Source organism: Pisolithus orientalis (genome assembly GCF_024613125.1).
Source record: "Pisolithus orientalis strain OTSU chromosome Unknown F5J12scaffold_6, whole genome shotgun sequence".
NCBI lineage: Eukaryota > Fungi > Basidiomycota > Agaricomycetes > Boletales > Pisolithaceae > Pisolithus > Pisolithus orientalis.
The window spans coordinates 883502-902838 of record NW_026260787.1 but is presented as its reverse complement, the minus strand read 5'-3'; the positions used below and the strand labels follow the sequence as shown (position 1 = coordinate 902838).

The following is a 19337-nucleotide window of genomic DNA, read 5'->3' as shown; positions in this document are numbered from 1 at the left end:
ATGCCCAAGCACTGTTTGACGAATTGGTCGAGTCAAGGTATTATGCCAAATTCGATATTCGATGGGGGTTCACAAATTTGCGGGTGAAAGAAGGAGATGAGTGGAAGGGGGCATTCATCACCCCTCGAGGACTTTTCGAACCAACGGTAATGTTCTTTGGGCAGTGCAATTCACCGCCGTCTTTTCAAAGGTACATGGATCGGACTTTCGAAAGTCAACGCGGAAAACAAGTGGGATATATGGATGATGTGGCAATTCACGGAAAAACCCGTGAAGAGCTCCGGGCTCGTGTACGGGAGTTTTTAATGATCTGCCAAAAGGAAGGACTTCGACTGAAGATTAGCAAATGCATCTTCGAGGCTGAAGAAATCGAATTCCTGGGAATGGTAATAGGAAAGGGTCGCATGGAGACTTCGCCGACAAAGACCGACGCGATCAGTACCTGGGAAGCCCCTGACAACTTAACAGGGCTTCGTCGATTCCTTGGGTTCTGTAACTTCTACCGCAAGTTTATCCCATCCTTTTCCAGCGTTGCTCGCCCTCTCCATGACCTCACGAAGAAAGGGGTGTCCTATGTCTGGACCCCGGAACGTAATGAAGCCTTCGAAAAGTTAAAAGCTTTGTTATGCTCAACCCCCGTTCTCTCTATACCCGACTTTACGAAACCCTTTGCTCTCTTTACCGATGCGTCTAAGCTCGGAACAGGAGCAGTTTTGGCACAAAAAGGCTCCGACGGAGAGTGGCACCCCTGCTCGTACCTTTCCCAGTCTTTGGTAGGTGCGGAGCAGCGATATCAGGTGTATGACCTCGAAATGCTCGCTGTCATACGGGCACTCAAGGCTTTCCGACCCTACCTACTCTCTCCGGTCGAGCCAACTGTGGTTTTTACCGACCACAAAAACTTGGAGTATTATCGGGAGCCTCAACAGCTGACCCCGAGACAAGCACGTTGGGCTGCAACTGTGCAGTCCTATCCTATCCGCTTCTCTTGGCAGGCGGGTCGCTTGCAGGTTCCCGCCGACACCCTTTCACGGAAAAATGAGTCCGCCGAGCCGGCCCCTGTTGCCACGGTCCTTCCACCGGACCTTTGGCTAACCGAGGGGGTGAACACGCCGATTCGACTCGTTTCTCCAACTTTTTCCCTTACAAAAATGTTAAAACAAACGAAAATAAACCGGTATATACGACTTCGACGCCTTCCCGCACGAATAAAACGTTCTCAACAAAACGCCAAACCCTACTCTCGCCCACCTGAGGAAAAGACCAAAGGAGAGAGGAACCCTGTGGCTCGCCCCGAAAAGGGACCTGTCAAAGGAGCAAGAGGGGTTTTTGCCGTTTCAGCAGAATTATACGAAGAAGTCAAGAAAAGCGCAAAAAAAGAAGCACCGGTAAACCAAGAAAATGTTACTATCACCTCCGACGGCACGCAAAGGTTCGGGACCACTCGCCTCTATATCCCACCGGAAAATCGCCAACACTGCATGCGGTCCTACCATGACCACGAGTCGTCCGGTCATCCAGGACAAAAAGCAATGTTCGCTAAAATGAGAAAGGAAGTATGGTGGGATGGCATGGGAAAAGATATAAAGTCCTATGTGGCCGGATGCCCAACGTGTCAAGGAAGCAAGGTTGTTACGCATCCTCCAAGACCCCCTGTTACCCCACATGAAACCGCCCAATCAACTCTCCCCTTTCAACAGATCTCGATGGATTTCATTACCGACCTTCCGATCTCCAGGAAAGAAGGCTATGACTCCATTCTCATGGTTGTCGATCAAGGACTGTCAAAGGCGGCTCTATTTATCCCGTGTCATAAATCAATCGATTCCGAAGGGTTGGCGCGGCTGTTCCACCACTTTGTATATGCCCGGTTTGGGTTGCCAGAATCAGTGATATCAGATCGCGGACCACAGTTTGCCTCCTCATTCACCAAGGAGCTGTACAAAGCAATAGGAGTCAAAACCAAGCTTTCTACTGGGTATCACCCTCAGACTAACGGAGAAAGCGAACGAGTAAATCAAGAAGTGGAAGGGTACCTGCAACTTTACTGCTCCGAGTTCCCTAACTCATGGAGCGGGAAACTCCCTTCCGCCGAGTTTGCCCATAACTCACGGATTCACTCGGTGCATCAAATGACTCCCTTTTCGCTCCTCCTTGGATACGACCCTTCCCCCTATCCCGAGGTTCAGATCTCTCCAGTACCATCTGTTGATGAAAGGCTAGAACGACTTGCGGCTAACCAAGATGTCGCCATCCTCGTGCATAAAAGAGCACAGGAATTGATGAAGAACAGATCCAAAGGAGTTTATATTGCTCCTAAAGTAGGAGATAAAGTTCTCCTGGATACGTCAAACCTCTGCATCAAAAACCAGTGCGACAAGATTGCGCCGCGACAGTTGGGGCCGTTTGAAGTGACTCAGGTCGTGTCACCCGTTGCCTTCCGATTGGACCTTCCTGCAACATGGAAGGTACACCCGGTGTTCCACGGTTCATGGATCTTTCTGTTTATCGAAAACGAAACATATGGAACTGTGGACGCAGCCCCGCTACCTGAATTGGTTGACGACGAGATCGAATGGGAGGTCGAGTCAGTCCTCAATCATAAAACTGATGGTCGACGAGGAAAAAGAAAATATCTGGTCAAATGGAAAGGATTCCCGCATTCGTCTAATACGTGGGAACCCGAGGAACATTTAAAGGAGCACGCAACGGACGTGCTGGACCAGTACAAGCTCGCTCGACACCTCAGAAACTGACATGGACTCCCCCTGCTCTGTAAATACAGAAAATGACTATGCCGACCTCCCTGCCCCCTCAGAATCCTTTTGTTACGCTGACGACGACGGGCTCGTTCCCCCCGTCTCCATCTATGCGCCATCCTCTCCCCCGACTACCCCCGCAGGCTTTTTTGTCTCTGGGCTCTCCTCGCCCGTGTCCCAACGACGGTCGTTATTGCCCTCTGTCCCCCGAAAGACGGGACCGCGTCCACTACAGGGGATCAGCATCAAGCGCGTCCCAATCCCAAAGGTCAGAGTCCCCCATGGAGAGGACAGTAGCCGGAAGGGAAAGGGTAAGGCGTGGGCTGACAATGACCCCGATAGTGCAACAGCCGACACCGGCAAGACCAATGCTGCTGACACTTCCTACCTACGCTCCGCCTTTACCACCTATGCCGACCGAGGTGACAGAGCGGCCCTCGATATCCTCGCCGCAGTCGCCTCCGCTGCCGGGACTGACGAGCAAAGACTACCAGTCCCAGCGAGTGAATATGTGGACGTTGTTAGGGCACTTGACCTCTTCAACGACGGGGACCACGTTGACGGGTGCTCATCAGAACAAGATAAGTATTTTGGGCTGTTGTCTGAAATCTACCGAGCATCAGACGTGATCAATGGGCTCGTCTCCAAAATACAGACCAGGAAGCTTACAGGGGTTGCCCCCTTGTCAGAAGTAATAATGATCGGAATGCTAGAGAAGGCCTCGGTGGATATTACCGAAGCGATCACCGGAGGTGCCTATCACCACCTGCGCCATCAACAGATCAACGACTTCCTCGCTCCACCCGCTTCTCGAATTCTCGATCGGATTATCCCGAAAGAAGCGATTCATGAGAAGCCATCGGTCAAGCCAGATCTCATGGATCAGGAGAAGGAAAAGGAATGGTGCGCTGTGGAGTTAGGGTTCGTGGACTCGGGAGAACTCTTTAAAGAGGTTGGTTTGCGCCTGGGAACAGGGACTCACAACTCCGCCTGGGAGGTTCTGTTGCAGGATGCGTCGTGGGCCGGAATTCACAAAAATTACTTCAACGCCGTCCACGCCTCCGACCCTCTCCCTTCGTCTCCCTTCGTCCCCGTCCCTTCGGATCAGCTTAGGTTCTATCTTGGAGGTCAATCCCTGGTACCCGCCAATCATCCCCTCTATCCCCACGCCTGCTACCAGTGCTGTTACCTGGGACATTGGTCCTGTCGCAATGGACGGGGTTCCCGGTATACTCCGGCCCTCGAGGAGCCGTCATCTCCATCGCCATCGTCGCCTATCGCCGGTCGAACGCGCTCCCGCATTTATACTACTCACCGACCCCTATCCACCCGCCTTAGCAACGCGCCCGGACCTTCGTCCTCAAGGGTCTGAGGACCGTAGGGGGGGGGTAGTGTTACGCTCTCTTTTTGGCCCTTTTCCTTTTTCGGTCCTCGCGGTCACGTGCGTCACGTGCCTCGTCGCGTCGCTAGTGCCGGTGATCGTTCTAGGAGTGAAGATGTTGAAGGGAGAGTTCGGATCACCCGCTGTCCAGGTATTTCCAATACCTGTCGAGATTCATCATTCGTGATCCGTCCGTGACATTCACCGCTCTCGTGATTGTGCAGATGTCTCATTGCCGTCCCCGCTGACACTTCTGACTTGTTTATATTGCCTGAATGTTGTACTATAGTTCCGGAGTCTGGCTCCTCGCTGCACGTTGATTGCGCAGCCGGTATAGCCTTCGTTCCCATACCTATCCCCATCGTTGACTCCGCCTGACTCGTATTTATTTCAGTGATTAGTTTGTTTACTGCTGCGGATATGCGTCGCGACGCGTTTGTCGCGACTGGTAGGGTACTCGCACTTAGGGGTATATAACCCCACGTACTTTACCTTGTATCCTCAGTTTTTTGATAGCTTGCAACTGAGCTAATCACTTGGCCTTCATCCTTGTTCTCTCTCCGCGCGAACAACCTTAGGGACTTGCCAGCAGAAGGAACCTCTGTCGGATTATCGCCATAACTCAGCCATAGGGGTTACGACAAGTTCGGCCTGAAGACTCCCACCTTGCGCGCTTCGTGCCTATTCCATTTGAAGAAGTCACCGCACTCGGGCATAACAATTGATCGTTGATACTCTTGGTTGGTGACAGCTTGATGAAGAGTGGTATTTGTGATGGATGTGTACATCATTGCCTTCTTCTCATCTGCAGTAACAGTGTGTACCATAAATGCACCTACCTCAACCAGTAGCAAGGAGTCCTCAGTGGACAAAAGGGTCAATGCCTTGGAAAGGTGGTCAACAGAACTGGTGGTGGTGGCTCCATGCTGGATGGTGGCAGTGGGGGCAGGGGCAGGTGAGGCAGCACTTGCATTTGCACTTTCATGGTATATCAAACTGAGGAGATTGGTCATGTGGTTGACAGTGCCAGTCAGACCAAACACTGCAGTCTGTTATGCCCGAGCGCAGTGACTTCTTCAAATGGAATAGGCATGAAGCGCGTGAGGTGGGAGTCTACGGGCCGAACTTATCGTAACCCCTATGGCTGAGTTATTGCGAAGATCCGGCTAAGGTCTTGTCTACTGGCGAGTCCCTAAGGTTGTTCGTGTGGAGAGAAGATGAGGATCGAAGCAAAGTAATTAGCTCAGTTGCAAGCTATCGAAAAACTGAGGATACACGGTAAAGTACGTAGGCTTAAATACCCCTAAGTACGAGTACCGTACCAGTTGTGACAGACACGTCGCGACGCGTATCCACAGCAGTCAACGAACTAATCTTTGAAATAAATATGAGTCACCCAGTGTCAACAATGGGGGTAGAGAAGGAAACGATGGCTATACCAGCTGCGCAATCAATGCGCAGCGAGGAGCCAGACACCGGAACTATAATACAACAACGAGACAATATAAGTGAGTCAAAAAGAGTCAGCGGAACACGAAGGAAGCATCTCGTCAATCAGAAGAGTGGTGAACGTCATGGATCACGAATGATGAGTCTCGACAGGTATTGGAAATACCTGGACAGCGGGTGATCCGAACCTCCCTTGCAACATATACACTCCTAGCACAACGACGAGTATTAGCGACGCGACGAGGCACGTGATGCACGTGACCATTAAAAGTCGAAAAAGGTAAGACCCTTGATGGAAGCGTAACATCACCCCCCCTCTAAGGTCCTCAGACCCTTGAGGACAGGCCGGAACTCACGTTAGCTGGCCAGGAGGATAGGGGTCGGCGAGTAGTGTAAACGCAGGAGTGCATCCTATTGGCGATGGGCGACGATGGCGATGGAGACGACGGTTCTTCGAGGGCCGGAGTATAATGGGAGCCACGTCTGTTACGGCATGACCAATGTCCCAGGTAATGGCATTGGTAGCAGGCGTGCTGGTATAAGGGGTGTTCAGGAGGGACTGGCGTCTGTCCTCCCAGATAGAACCGAAGTTGATCAGCAGGGACGGGGATGAAGGGAGCTGCAGGGAGAGGGTCAGAGGCATGGACGGCGTTATAGTAGTTTTTATGGATTCCAGCCCATGACGCATCCTGTAAAAGCACCTCCCAAGCGGAGTTGTGAGTCCCTGTACCCAGTCGTGCACCAACCTCCTTAAAAAGCTCTCCGGAGTCTACAAACCCTAACTCCATGGCGCGCCACTGTTTCTCCTTCTCCTGATCCAAGATATCTTCTTTTAACTTTGCTTTAACAGGTTCTGCTTCTTTCGGGATGATCCGATCTAGGACTCGAGAAGCGGGTGGCACAAGGAATTCATTGATCTGTTGTTGCCTAAGATGGTGATAGGCTCCTCCAGTGATGGCTTCGGTAATATCGGAAGAAGCCTTCTCCAACATGTTGATCATGATTACCTCTGATAGCAGCGCCACTCCGCTAAGCTTCCAAGTTCTAATTTTGGAGACCAGGCCATTGATCAAGTCTGATGCTCGGTAGACCTCAGACAGCATCCCAAAATACTTAACCTGTTCTGGTGTGCACCCGTCAATGTTGTCCCCTTCGTGGAAGACGTCAAGTGCCCAAACAATGTCCAAGTACTCAGCTGCTGGGACTGGTAGTCTTTGCTTGTCTGTCCCAGCAAGGGCGGCGGCTGAGGCGAGGAGATCAAGGGCGACGCAATCGCCTCGGTCTGCATAGGTGGTGAAGGCACTGCAAACATCGGTAGATTCAGGAGCATTGGCAGGGGTGGTTTTGGAGGATCCACTATCGGGGTCATTGCTAGTGTGCGCTTTACCCTTTCCTGGTCGGCTACTGTCCTCACCGGGGAGGACTCTGACCTTGGGGGCGGGGACGTGCTTAACCATGATCCCCTGGTGTGGACGCGGTCGGAGAGGGCAGGTGAAAGTGGGTGATGACGAACGAGGTTGCGAGACAGGGGAGGAGAACCTGGACACGTAAAAGCTGGCAGGGGACGTCGGGGGAGAGGTTGGGGCATAGACAGAGATGGGGGGTACGAAGCAGTCCCCGTCATCGGAGTTGCGAAAGGATTCGGCTGGAAGGGGGAGGTCGGCATAGTCGTTCTCAGTGTTAACTGATCTGGGGGAGTCCATTAATTTCTAAGATGGCAGGCTAACTTGTACTGGTCGAGCACTTCTTCAGCATGCTCTTTTAAGTGTTCTTTGGGTTCCCACATATTTGACGAATGGGGGAATCCTTTCCACTTTACCAGGTATTTTCTTTTTCCTCAACGACCATCAGTCTTGTGATTTAGAATGGACTCGACCTCCCATTCAATTTCATCGTCCACCATTTCTGGCAGTGGTGCTGTGGGCGCAGTCCCATATACCTCGTTTTCAACAAAAGGAAAGATCCGCGATCCATGGAATACAGGATGTACCTTCCAAGTACCAGGGAGGTCCAATCAGAAAGCGACAGGTGACACAACCTGAGTCACCTCAAAGGGGCCGAGATGTCTGGGCGCAATTTTGTTGCACTGGTTTTTGATGCGGAGGTGAGTGGTATCCAGGAGGACTCGATCTCCGACCTTGGGCGCAATATAAGTCCCTTTTGATCGGGATTTCATTGCTTCTTGCGCTTTTTTATGTGCGAGGATCGTGACATCTCTACAGGCCGCTAGTCGCTCCAATCTTTCTTCAACCGAGGGTACCGGAGTCATTCGTACTTCCAGATATGGGGACGGATCGTATCCAAGGAGTAACGAAAAAGGAGTCATTTGATGCACCAAGTGAACGCGAGAGTTATGGGCGAACTCGGTGGAGGGCAGTTTTGCAGCCCACGAGTTTGGGAATTCGGAACAGTACAAGCGTAGGTATCCCTCGAGTTCTTGGTTAACCCGTTCACTTTCTCCATTCGTTTGAGGGTGATACCCAGTAGAAAGCTTGGGTTTGACTCCTATTGCTTTGTACAGTTCTTTTGTGAAGGCCAATGTGAACTGCGGTCTGCGATCTGAGATCACCGATTCTGGCAACCCAAATCGGGCATAAATGAACTGATGAAACAATTTAGCAAGTCCCACGGAGTCAATAGTTTTATGACAGGGGATGAACAGGGCAGCTTTCGTCAACCCTTGATCGACAACCATGAGAATCGCGTCGTGTTTGTCATCTCCCGAGACCGGGAAGTCCATGATAAAATCCATGGATATTTGTTGGAACGGGAAGGCTGTTCCGGGGGTTTCGTGAGGCATGACGGGAGGAGTCGGGGGATGGGTGACAACCTTGGCGCCTTGACATACTGGGCAGCCGGCGACATACTGTTTGATATCCTTGCCCATTCCTTCCCACCAAACCTCTTTTCTCATTTTAGCGAACATCGCCTTCTGTCCGGGATGTCCCAACGACTCATGGTCATGATATGTCCTCATACAGTGTTGGCGATGATCCGGGGGAATGTAGAGGCGGGTTGATCCGTATTGTTCTGTTCCATCGGCTTCTATTGTTACGTTATCTTTTGCTTCCGGTCCCTTCTTGATCCGAGAAGCTTCTTTCTTGATTTGGTCATAGAGTTCTGTCGACACAGCAAACACACCCCTAGCTCCTTTGACTGGTTCCTCAAGAGGGTGAGCTCCAGGTGGGCTATTCTCCTTTGATTTTTCCTCAGTTGGGCGAGAATAGGGCCGGGTGCGAGTGTGAGATCGCGTTTTTGCCGGAGGAACTCGACCAATTCGTGCGAGACAATTTATTTTCTGTTGTTTTTGTATTTTTGTAAGGGAAAATACCGGCGAAACAAGGCGAATTTGAGACTCCACCCCCTTCGAAAGCCAGAGGTCCGGCAGAAGGACCGTGGCAACCGGGGCAGGTTCGACCTGTTCGCTCTTGCGAGATAAAGTATCCGCTGGGACCTGCAGGCGTCCGGCCTGCCATGAGAAGCGGATTGGGTAGGATTGAACGGTAGCAGCCCATCGTGCTTGACGAGGGGTGAGCTGCTGGGGTTCACGATAATATTCAAGATTCTTATGATCGGTGAAGACCACAGTTGGTTCAACTGGGGACAGGAGGTATGGGCGAAAAGCCTTTAAAGCCCGAATAACGGCAAGCATCTCCAGATCATAGACCTGGTAACGCTGCTCAGCACCTACAAGTGATTGTGAGAGGTACGAGCAAGGATGCCATTCACCATCGGAGTTCTTCTGGGCGAGAACCACTCCAGTCCTGAGTTTGGAGGCGTCGGTAAAAAGCCCAAATGGCTTCAAGAAGTCAGGGATAGTGAGGACCAGGGTAGAGCATAACAAAGTTTTTAGCTTCTCGAAAGCATCATTACGCTCCGAAGTCCACATGTAGGAGACCCCTTTCTTTGTTAGGTCATGGAGAGGGCATGCGACACTTGAGAAGGAAGGGATAAACTTGCGATAGAAGTTACAGAACCCGAGGAATCGGCAAAGTCCCGTTAAGTTGTCAGGGGCTTCCCAGGTACTGATCGCATCAGTCTTCGTCAGCGAAGTCTCCATGCGACCTTTCCCTATCACCATTCCAAGGAATTCTATTTCTTCGGCCTCAAAGACACATTTGCTAATCTTGAGTCGAAGACCTTCTTTGCGGCAAATCTCCAGGAACTCTCGGACACGAGTTCGGAGTTCTTCCTTTGTTTTTCCATGGATTGCAACATCATCCATGTATCCGACCTGTTTTTCCCTTTGACTCTCGAATGTTCTATCCATGTAGCGCTGGAAAGAAGGTGGTGAATTACACTGTCCGAAGAACATTACCATTGGTTCGAAGAGGCCTCTTGGGGTAATAAAAGCCCCTTTCCATTCGTCACCTTCTTTGACTCGAAGATTGGTAAATCCCCATCGGATGTCAAACTTGGCGTAGTATTTTGATTCGACAAGCTCATCAAAGAGAGCTTGCACATTTGGCAACAGGTGTGCGTCTTGAACGGTAAAAGAGTTAAGATAGCGATAGTCTTGAATTAACCTCTTTTTCCCATCCTTCTTCGCAATGAAGAACACGGGTGCTGCCTGCGGTGAAGTGGAAGGTCAAATCTTTTTACACTTCAAGTTTTCTTCAAGAAATTCGTCCAGGACTTTAAGTTCATCGGGAGCCATTGGGTATACCGCAGCCTTCTTTGGTTTAAAATCGTCCCGGAGTCAAATCTCGTGATCCAGTTCCGGTCTATGAGGCGGCAGCAGTATATCTTCTTCCGAGAACACTTGGGCGAAGTCTTGATATTCAGCAGGGAGTTTCACCTCTTCTTTGGTCGAAGCCAAGGCGGCTTCTAGCTCTGTGGACAGAGTGGTTTTATTGACACTTCTTACCTCCGGTTCCTTCATGGAACCATCCTTGTTGAATTTTACGGCGTATCCTTCGTAATAGGGGACTTGGCTGTAAATATAGACGTCAGTTTCTCAGGTTGGCACAAACCCATCATCCCAGCAAGAGATCTTGTTGTTTTCCCAGTCCATTCTAGGCTTGAATGTTCGGAGAAATGGCATCCCTAGGAGGATATGTTCTTTCCCGACCAATGGACCGACATAACATTTGATCCGTATTACTCGATTCTTGATGATGACCCGTATTGTGACCTTCTGAGTTATCCACTCAACGTCTTTCCCCGTGAACGAAGTAGTCTTGAAGCGACTCTTGACGTGGTACATCAGAATCTTCAATTTTTGAACAATTCACTCCGAAATGAGCGAAACCTCTGCACCCGAATCGATGCAGACCATTACTCCTGCTGCGTAATCCGGCAGCCATACTCTTCCCAAAGGTGAACCAACTCGCATTTTTGATTCGTCATCTATGGTGGTAGTACAGACAGCGGATAACATGGAGACGGGACCTACGTGAGGAGTTTCCGCGGTCCCATTTAAAAATTTACACCATGCGCCTTCATCTCTTCGTCCGTTGCCAGACGATCTCCTACATAAGCAGTCCTCTGTCTGCTAGCGGACAACATGACTCGAACACCAGGAGGGTGCACAGGTTTAGTAACTTTACAGTCACATTTGTAATGACCCTCTGCTCTGCATTCGAAGCAAGTGACGTCAGGGTTTGATCGGCATACATTTCGCCTTCTTTTATCGACATCCATCGCATCAGGATCTCGGGAATTACTGCAATAGTGGATAAACTTTCGCTTGTACCGAGACTCCTTTCCTTCAAGAATATGCTTTGTTGCGATCGCAGTTCTTGCTTCTCCCGCACACTGGATCCACTCAATGACCGTGGAAGGCGCGTGTCCTGAATTAAGAATCCAGTCGCAATATTCTTTATTGAGTCCTTTCCCGAAGAAGATCCCTGCTTCTCGTGATTCTTCTTTCAACTGGGCCTTGTTAACAAGTCCGGTAAATTCGGCAATATAAGCTTCGAGTTCTCTTTTGCCTTGTGAGATGTCGGAGAGCTGCAATATTGCAAGGGCGGTTTGATCGCCGGACTCGAACGTTGCTCTAAGACGCTCAACGAACCTCTGAAAGGTGTCGGTATACCAGATGGTCCTGTCTAAGAGCTTGTTCTCGTTTTGATAGTTCTCGGCAAATGTTACGGCAGCTCCCTTCATCATATACGTAAGGGCAAAGGAGATCTTGAGCGACTCCGTATTGTAGACGTGCTTGTTAAGGTTGAGATAACCTTCGACTTGTGTGACCCAGGTTTGAAGCCCATTGTGGCTTCCATCATATTCTCCGGGACGCCCGACATTAAACTCCCTACCTCCATTGGGTGGGCGGACATCATACGACACATCGCCATCGTCGGCCAAGGCCTTACCCTTACTGGACCCACCGGCGGGGCCCTCTGGGGGAATTACCTTTCCGAAATTACTGGTGTACCATGCTCGTAGAGCCAAGTCCGTAGGCATCCCTGTTGGGAAGGGATCACTCGACTGTCCGTGACCGGCAATCTTGTGCCAGTCCTCGGCCAAAGAGTGCATCTGTCTTTCCAACCTTTCCTTCAGCTCCACTTCAGAGTATACCTTTGGCGGCATCTCAGGGGCTGAATCTCCGTGACCAATTGTCATGGACATAACGGGTGATTTTCGTGCTTCTTGTTCTTCTTTGAGGACCGATCCAAAAGAAGTATCGGACTTCTGATCTTCTTCCTCTTCTGAACTAAGCATGACTTCTGATTCCCTAAAACGGGATAGACAAGCTAGCCTGGGATTACTTGCTGTGGCTGACGGCCCAAGTCTTCCAGGTATCGGCGGTAAAGGCGGGTTCCTTCCTAGCCCTAACAGGGTAGTACGTGGAGGGATAGGAGGTCTTGACTTTGAGGGGTTTGACACTTTGACGGATAGTGACAACGAAGGCTGAGGGAGGATTTATTTCTTGAAAGAAACCTGTCAACGTAGAAAGGTTGTGCAAGTCAATTTACGCATAGGGATCAACGAGTGCTGACTCTAGGGAGGCGATCTATTAAAGCCTAGTGGCTGCCTGTAGAGTGGTGGATTTGGTTTAGGGTAGATGGGTGCTTCTCAATTTTGTTATCGACTTTGTTAAGGTCGAGTTGAGAAGGGCGAGACAGAGGCGAGTTAGTCTTTACGCGTAGGGAGACTGACGAGCCTTTATTTGGACATTAGAGGGTTTGGTTTGTTGAAGTTCAGTAACCAGGGACAAGTAGACTTTCGCGAAGAGGTCGACGAGTCCCAAAAGCTGCGTGGAGTTTTTCAATTTTGTTATGCCCAAGCGCGGTGACTTCTTCAAATGGAATAGGCATGAAGCGCGTGAGGTGGGAGTCTACGGGCCGAACTTATCGTAACCCCTATGGCTGAGTTCTTGCGAAGATCCGGCTAAGGTCTTGTCTACTGGTGAGTCCCTAAGGTTGTTCGCACGGAGAGAAGACGAGGATCGAAGCAAAGTAATTAGCTCAGTTGCAAGCTATCGAAAAACTGAGGATACACGGTAAAGTATGTAGGCTTAAATACCCCTAAGTACGAGTACCGTACCAGTCGCGACAGACACGTCGCGATGCGTATCCGCAGCAGTCAACGAACTAATCTTTGAAATAAATATGAGTCACCCAGTGTCAACAATGGGGGTAGAGAAGGAAACGATGGCTATACTGGCTGTGCAATCAATGCGCAGCGAGGAGCCAGACACCGGAACTATAATACAACAACGAGACAATATAAGTGAGTCCAATGGGGGTAGAGAAGGAAACGATGGCTATACCGGCTGTGCAATCAATGCGCAGCGAGGAGCCAGACACCGGAACTATAATACAACAACGAGACAATATAAGTGAGTCAAAGAGTCAGCGGAACACGAAGGAAGCATCTCGTCAATCAGAAGAGCGGTGAACGTCACGGATCACAAATGATGAGTCTTGACAGGTATTGGAAATACCTGGACAGCGGGTGATCCGAACCTCCCTTGCAACATATACACTCCTAGCACGACGACAAGTATTAGCGATGCGACGAGGCACATGATGCACGTGACCATTAAAAGTCGAAAAAGGTAAGACCCTTGACGGAAGCGTAACACAGTCCCAGCTGAGAGTTTGGGCAGAATTGGCTGTTGATTCCCAGGAGGACCAAAGGACTGGGCAGACAACCGACCAGACCCATGAGATGGTTTACATGATGGGGGTGGGGTAGAAGTGTACAAAGTTGGATAGGGCCCAGAAGAAAATGTGTGTCTCTCCTTACCAGTCCTACTGATGCTCCCTGAAGATGTGCCCAGCCCCTTCATTGGGAAGGGAGGGTATGCTGGGATGCTGGCTGATGGTGTGCCCACCCCCTGAGTCAGGACCACAATGAGCACTGAGATGCTGGGCAATGCAGATGGAATCAGTGGATCAGGGTGTGAAGGGTTGGGAAAAAATGTGGGAAATTCAGCCATGAAGTCAATATATGAGGGATCAGGAGCTGGGTTCATGCCACCGATGTTACTGTTGGAAGGCTTGTCAAAGTTACCTGGCCATGTTTCTTGATCTTCATCCTTGAGCCAATTTGGGGGCCAGTTGGATGAGGGGGCCTCCAATGGTGCGTATGCATTAGCATCTTGTGCCCCTCCTGATGGGGTGATCTGTGCCATCTTCACATAAAATGGCCATCCCACATTTTTATAGGGCAGGATACATCATCCACTCTGATGTATTCATGTTAGATGAACTGATACACTCAATGATAGGGGACAATGTACATTGGTTGCAACATAGCTATTCCATACATTCTCTTCAGCTGGTGTGACAATATTGGCACCAAAATGTTCATCCCATGAGCCAGACCCAGAGTGTTGAATGAAGCCTTCAATGGAATTATAGATCCCTTTCAACTAATAACAATATCAGTCAAGGCTATCAGTGTGAGGAGGATGCACTTACCCATCACCATTTATTTTGAATCTGCTGAGCAGTTCTTGTGGGGGGTGAGTTAGGTGGAGCGATTGCAGCAGCAGCACTAGAAAATACACTGGATTTGAAGTTGCCTGTATCACCTTGTTCTGACCAGTGTTCAATGAGGTAGTCAAGGAGAGCATGAGTCTCTGAATCAGTCCACTTGTGACTACTCATCATTTCTGGCTCCTGATCTGATTCTAAAAGAACAAGGAGTCCAGCAACATGTACAATGCAAAGCATAGCAGAAGCAATACAAGTGATAATGGGTTTGAGGTCATCATATCAATGAGCAATCATCATTGTATAGTTGGAAGGAAGGTTGAAACTCCACCTTGTAGTTCATGGAGCATCCCAGGCATGTTAACCGACACATGTGTCAGCAATGGGTTGTACACCGGTTTCCGAACTGGCTCTTAGTGTGTGACCATTATGCCAAAGGCGGTTCCCATCCAAGATGTACTTCAATACCTCAGGCAGTACTCACTGATTATCTGGTTTTAGACTGCCTACAAACACCTTTCCCAATGCAAGCGGAGTGCAAGCAATTTTGAACGTGCGCGTAGGTTAATCGAAGTTACGGAGGTCAGATAACAAGTACTTACTACGGGCAACTGGAGGATCTTGTTTTCGTCTCTGTTCACTCGACTGGTACTAGGTACGTTGTTTCACCTGATAGAACAGAAATTGCTCCAACGTAAGGTAGCAACAGCTCAGTAACTATGTTGTAGGCGTCTTTGTCTCTGTATGGACCCCCGCCCACGATCTTACAGTTCAACCCGAAAGAAATGCCAACACCAAATGTGTCTATAGAGACCGTCGAAAATTCTTGTTGGTTGCTACAACCCTTATGATCTGAACCGCAGTGCGAGGGGACCAAAGCATGCAGTTTGCACTCTTAGATTGTTAAGGTCAATGAAAGGGTGATGAGTTGAATTTAACTTCGACTGCTTGAAAACTAACGCTAGCAAAGTAGCTGCGGATGCATCTGGGTCAAGAAAGACCCAGGGAGACGACGCAGGTATCGCCCAGAGGAAGACCCCGCAAAAGATGAGGAGACAAGTAAGGCGAGAATAACCGTGGCAGACTCTATGCGGCACGGGAGAACCCCGGCTGGCAGCCACCTAAGGTCTTCGGGGTAGAAGATCAGCTATACCGGGTAATTTTGACAAAGCGCAGGTTATCCTTTCGGCTTCCTGTGCAGATAAAACCTGTTTTTTTTTCGAGTCGCGCACCTTCCATCACTCAATGGGGTGCAACTACATCGATACATGTTCAGATTACCCTTTCGCATCCCAATGTTTGTTCAAGAGAATTGGCCGTCACTGCATGAAGCTGCGTTCTGGGGTAACCCATAGAGTACGTGAACTCACGAATTATATACAATTGTGGACCCACCGGATGTCCCGATGAACTACCCACTTCCTGCGAGGAAATTAGATAACAGTGCGAATATATTCGTGTCACGATATATCTTGACACACTGTTTATGGATACCACGTACCAAACATCGAACTGAAGTAGGTATGTAAGCAAGGACTTCGTAGTTCGCCGTTGCCCAAGCAGTGCCATGTTCACGTACTCACCATTGACGGCCGCAAGTAGCGGCCATGTTCCATGCGACACTGGTAGGGTTTGGTGTCGCACATACAATACAATCAAGTGTCCCAAAGTATTCCATTGGCTCCAAGATTCTTTGGTGAGCCTCCCGTCGCGCTTCCCTTCCGAATAAGGTCTTGAACACATGTTCTTTTCGCTCCCTCGGGTCTCCCGGGAGAATGCGATGCAGTACGTCACTGCTCGTTTTCTGCGTATATTCCCGTTTAGCGTCATGGTGGTGGTCCTTGAGCTTTTGAGCGGCAACACAGGTAAAGTGTCTTGGCCCGCTGACACGCCAAAGTGCAAACTTGGGCACCTTTCGTACCATTAGACCTTGCGTTTCCGTAATTTGTCAGTTATGGCGAATGGAAATGTTACTGTCGACATATACGCCAAAGAGTGGGTCCACACGTACCATGTTGTAGGCTGGCGAGGTATGATATACGCCGCTCCTGGGTATCTTGAGCTTCGCATGAACGTATTGCGACACAAAGATGGATCTCACCTTATTGAAGCTGCCAATCATGCACCAAGTTCGGACCCAGCTTGACAGCACTTGCGATCGAAAATCAACAGGGCCGCAGAGGAGGGAGGACGTCGAAGATATAGTCTTGTGATATGGGTGTTGACTCGGAAACTCAGAGAGGATTTCACAGAGGTTGTGGTCGGCAAGTTAACGGTGCTCGTAGGATTCGTCCTTCGGTTGGTGTCTTAAGCAGGCGCTTTCCAACACACACGATTAGACATACCACGCTCTCAAGAGACAGAAAGTCGTTTAATCTCTCATTATCTGTGTCATCTGGCGGAGTACCCGGAAAAATTATGGACGTGGGACGGCGTCGAAGTCGAGGTGATAAGTGAAAGGAATGCGAAGCGTTGTTGCATTGAAACTGGAATTCAATAGCGATCAAATGGATAAAAGGACACGTACCAAGGATACTGTGCGGTATGGAGAAAGGCACATCAGCGACATTAGCTCCAACTCATCATTCTCAGAACTGTTGACTTCTGCGTCCATCGCGGTGGGATGGACCAAGGCCGCATCTCCAGGGCCGTGCACTCCACACATCCCGATTCGAAACAAGCGTCGCGTGAAGTCAACATACATGAAGAGGGCGGTCGACTGGACATGCCTTGGAATGTTTCGATCGATTTATTACATGTGATCCTTTTCGTCCATATCGTTCAAGAACCAATTCGCCTCAGTCTTAGCTCGGACTTCCTCCTCCGGGATCTCTGTCAACACCCTCAGCTTTGGCAATTCGGCGGGGGCTATGGCCATCGCGTAGTGTTCGTTGGACACCCAAGTCTCCGTCTCGAAACCAACCATGCCTCGGCACCCCTCAAAATTCTCATCCGCTACTTGCAGTTTTGCGCTCAGCTCCTTCATCTTGGCTAGATCATCGGGTTCGAACGCCACTGGACACGGCACACCTACCCCCGTAAGTCTCCCCCATATCTCCGTTGCCTCTATCAGCGTAGTCTTCAGCGCGTGAGCCTCACCCTCCCGTGGAGCACCGGCTTGGTCGAAAAGGCGGCAGATGAACATGGACGCGGGGTCCGGCAACGCATCGTGATGGAGCTTGTTGTACTCCTCCGTGTTCTTGAAGTAGTGGAAGTGGACGAGACGGCGGTGGCAGAGTCCCATCGCGTGGCTCTGCTCGGATTGGCCCAGCTCGTCCATGTTCGCCGGTGGTGAGGGTGGGATGAGAACCTGCGAGACCGGGTCATCGTAGTTCTGCAAGCGACCTGGTATACCAGCGAGGAGAAGCGCGGGTAGGATCGAGGCGTGTTGCCAGTCGAGCAGGCCCACGATTTTCAACTGGTTAGAGTCTGACGACGTCGACACGATGACGTTGCTCGGCTGGAGATCGGGATGGCAGATACGGAAATGACAGAGGGCTGAGTTCTTGGAGACGAGCGGGATGCGATGAGAAGGTAGCGTTCGAAATTCTTGATGTGGTCCGACGGTGACTGCTCCTTGTACCCGTAAGCCTCCCTTCTTTCACGCCGGAACGGTAGTAGCGGTCGACCGAACTGTTCCAGATGCATCAGTTCCTTGCGAGCTGTTGCTACGAGTGCTGCCTCGGCGATTTCGTCTGTAGTATCGATTAGTTCCAGAAAGTGCAACAAAAGAAAAGGCAGAGAGCGGTGCACATGGTCCCCTGTCCACGTCGAGCTGCAACCTCCTTCCGAACCACATATGCAGCCTGGCATCAGGACCGACGCAGAAGCGCTTGTCGTTGAGCGGGACGCACGTCCTCCCTGCCACCTTCTCCAGTTCGTTGGTATAGTAGAGGCTTCCACCAGCCGGAAAAGGAATCGATATCATACGAGACTCGAGTAGAGCAAGATGACGCAAGGCCGAAACGATATCCAGTTCCTCCAGCTCCAGCCACACGTCGCTGAGCTTCGTACTTCTCATAAACTCCATGAAAATATATTCCGTCTTCGCAACGTTGTCCGACGAAGGAGAGTAATCGTAAACCTCGGGAACAGGCAGCCCAGAGGAACGGAGGAAACACGTTGTGGCCACTTCACTAGCGATAGCGTAGAACTTGGGGACCGTGACGGGGTGCGGGATACGGGCTACCATCTCGAAGCCGCCATGCATAGTGAGAAGGAAAGTCCGGTTGAAGTCGCCCTCGGTGAGCTTCACAAATGTGTCGATAGCTTGAGAACTCCGACCAACAGACTGCGCCGCAAGTCGACAAAGCTCGTCGACGTCGAACTCACGTCTGTGCTCTGCGAGGCGAAGATCATCATTGACGCTGAATGTGCGAGATTACATATAAGGCGTACACGCCAGAGAACAACATGTATAAGACTTACAGCCAGCGTCCTGGTGAATAGTTGAAGAGATCATCAGGAGAGTCTGACACGCTTGAGAATGCACGACTTGGCAGTTGCCAACAGGTCAGAGTGAAGTTAGAGATTGAGGAAAGATATGCTGAACGCAGCGAGAGAGGTCGGCACAGAGGCGGAAAGATCGAGACTGGTAGCAAATCGAAGACGAGCCACTTCCTCCAGTCGCCTACGACGTCGTTAGTCATCCTATGGCTTTCCAGGTTACTTGTGGTCGTATGCAATCTGGAAATTGGCCCTTTCAATGCACCATTTTCTACGATGCATGGGTTCCGGCAGATCCTAGACCCAGCCCAACAGGTTACCATGAGAGAGATAAACTCGACATACAAGTTCCTGCCACCACTAAAATCTGAACAGTTGAAGTCTCAACTTTTTTTTGTTCAGCTGTCCATACAG

The 19337-nt window shown here is 50.3% G+C and overlaps 1 protein-coding gene across 1 annotated transcript; it reads right to left on the bottom strand.

Moving 5' to 3' along the window:
* Nucleotides 1-17229: 17229 nt before the first annotated feature.
* On the bottom strand, nucleotides 17230-19126 carry F5J12DRAFT_890164 (protein kinase subdomain-containing protein PKL/CAK/Fmp29; the record flags this gene model as incomplete). Its single annotated transcript, XM_051747390.1, has 4 exons — nucleotides 17230-17937; nucleotides 17961-18172; nucleotides 18231-18844; nucleotides 18906-19126. 4 exons carry the CDS (start codon nucleotides 19124-19126, stop codon nucleotides 17230-17232), a joined length of 1755 nt encoding a protein of 584 aa, XP_051602702.1.
* Nucleotides 19127-19337: the final 211 nt, after the last annotated feature.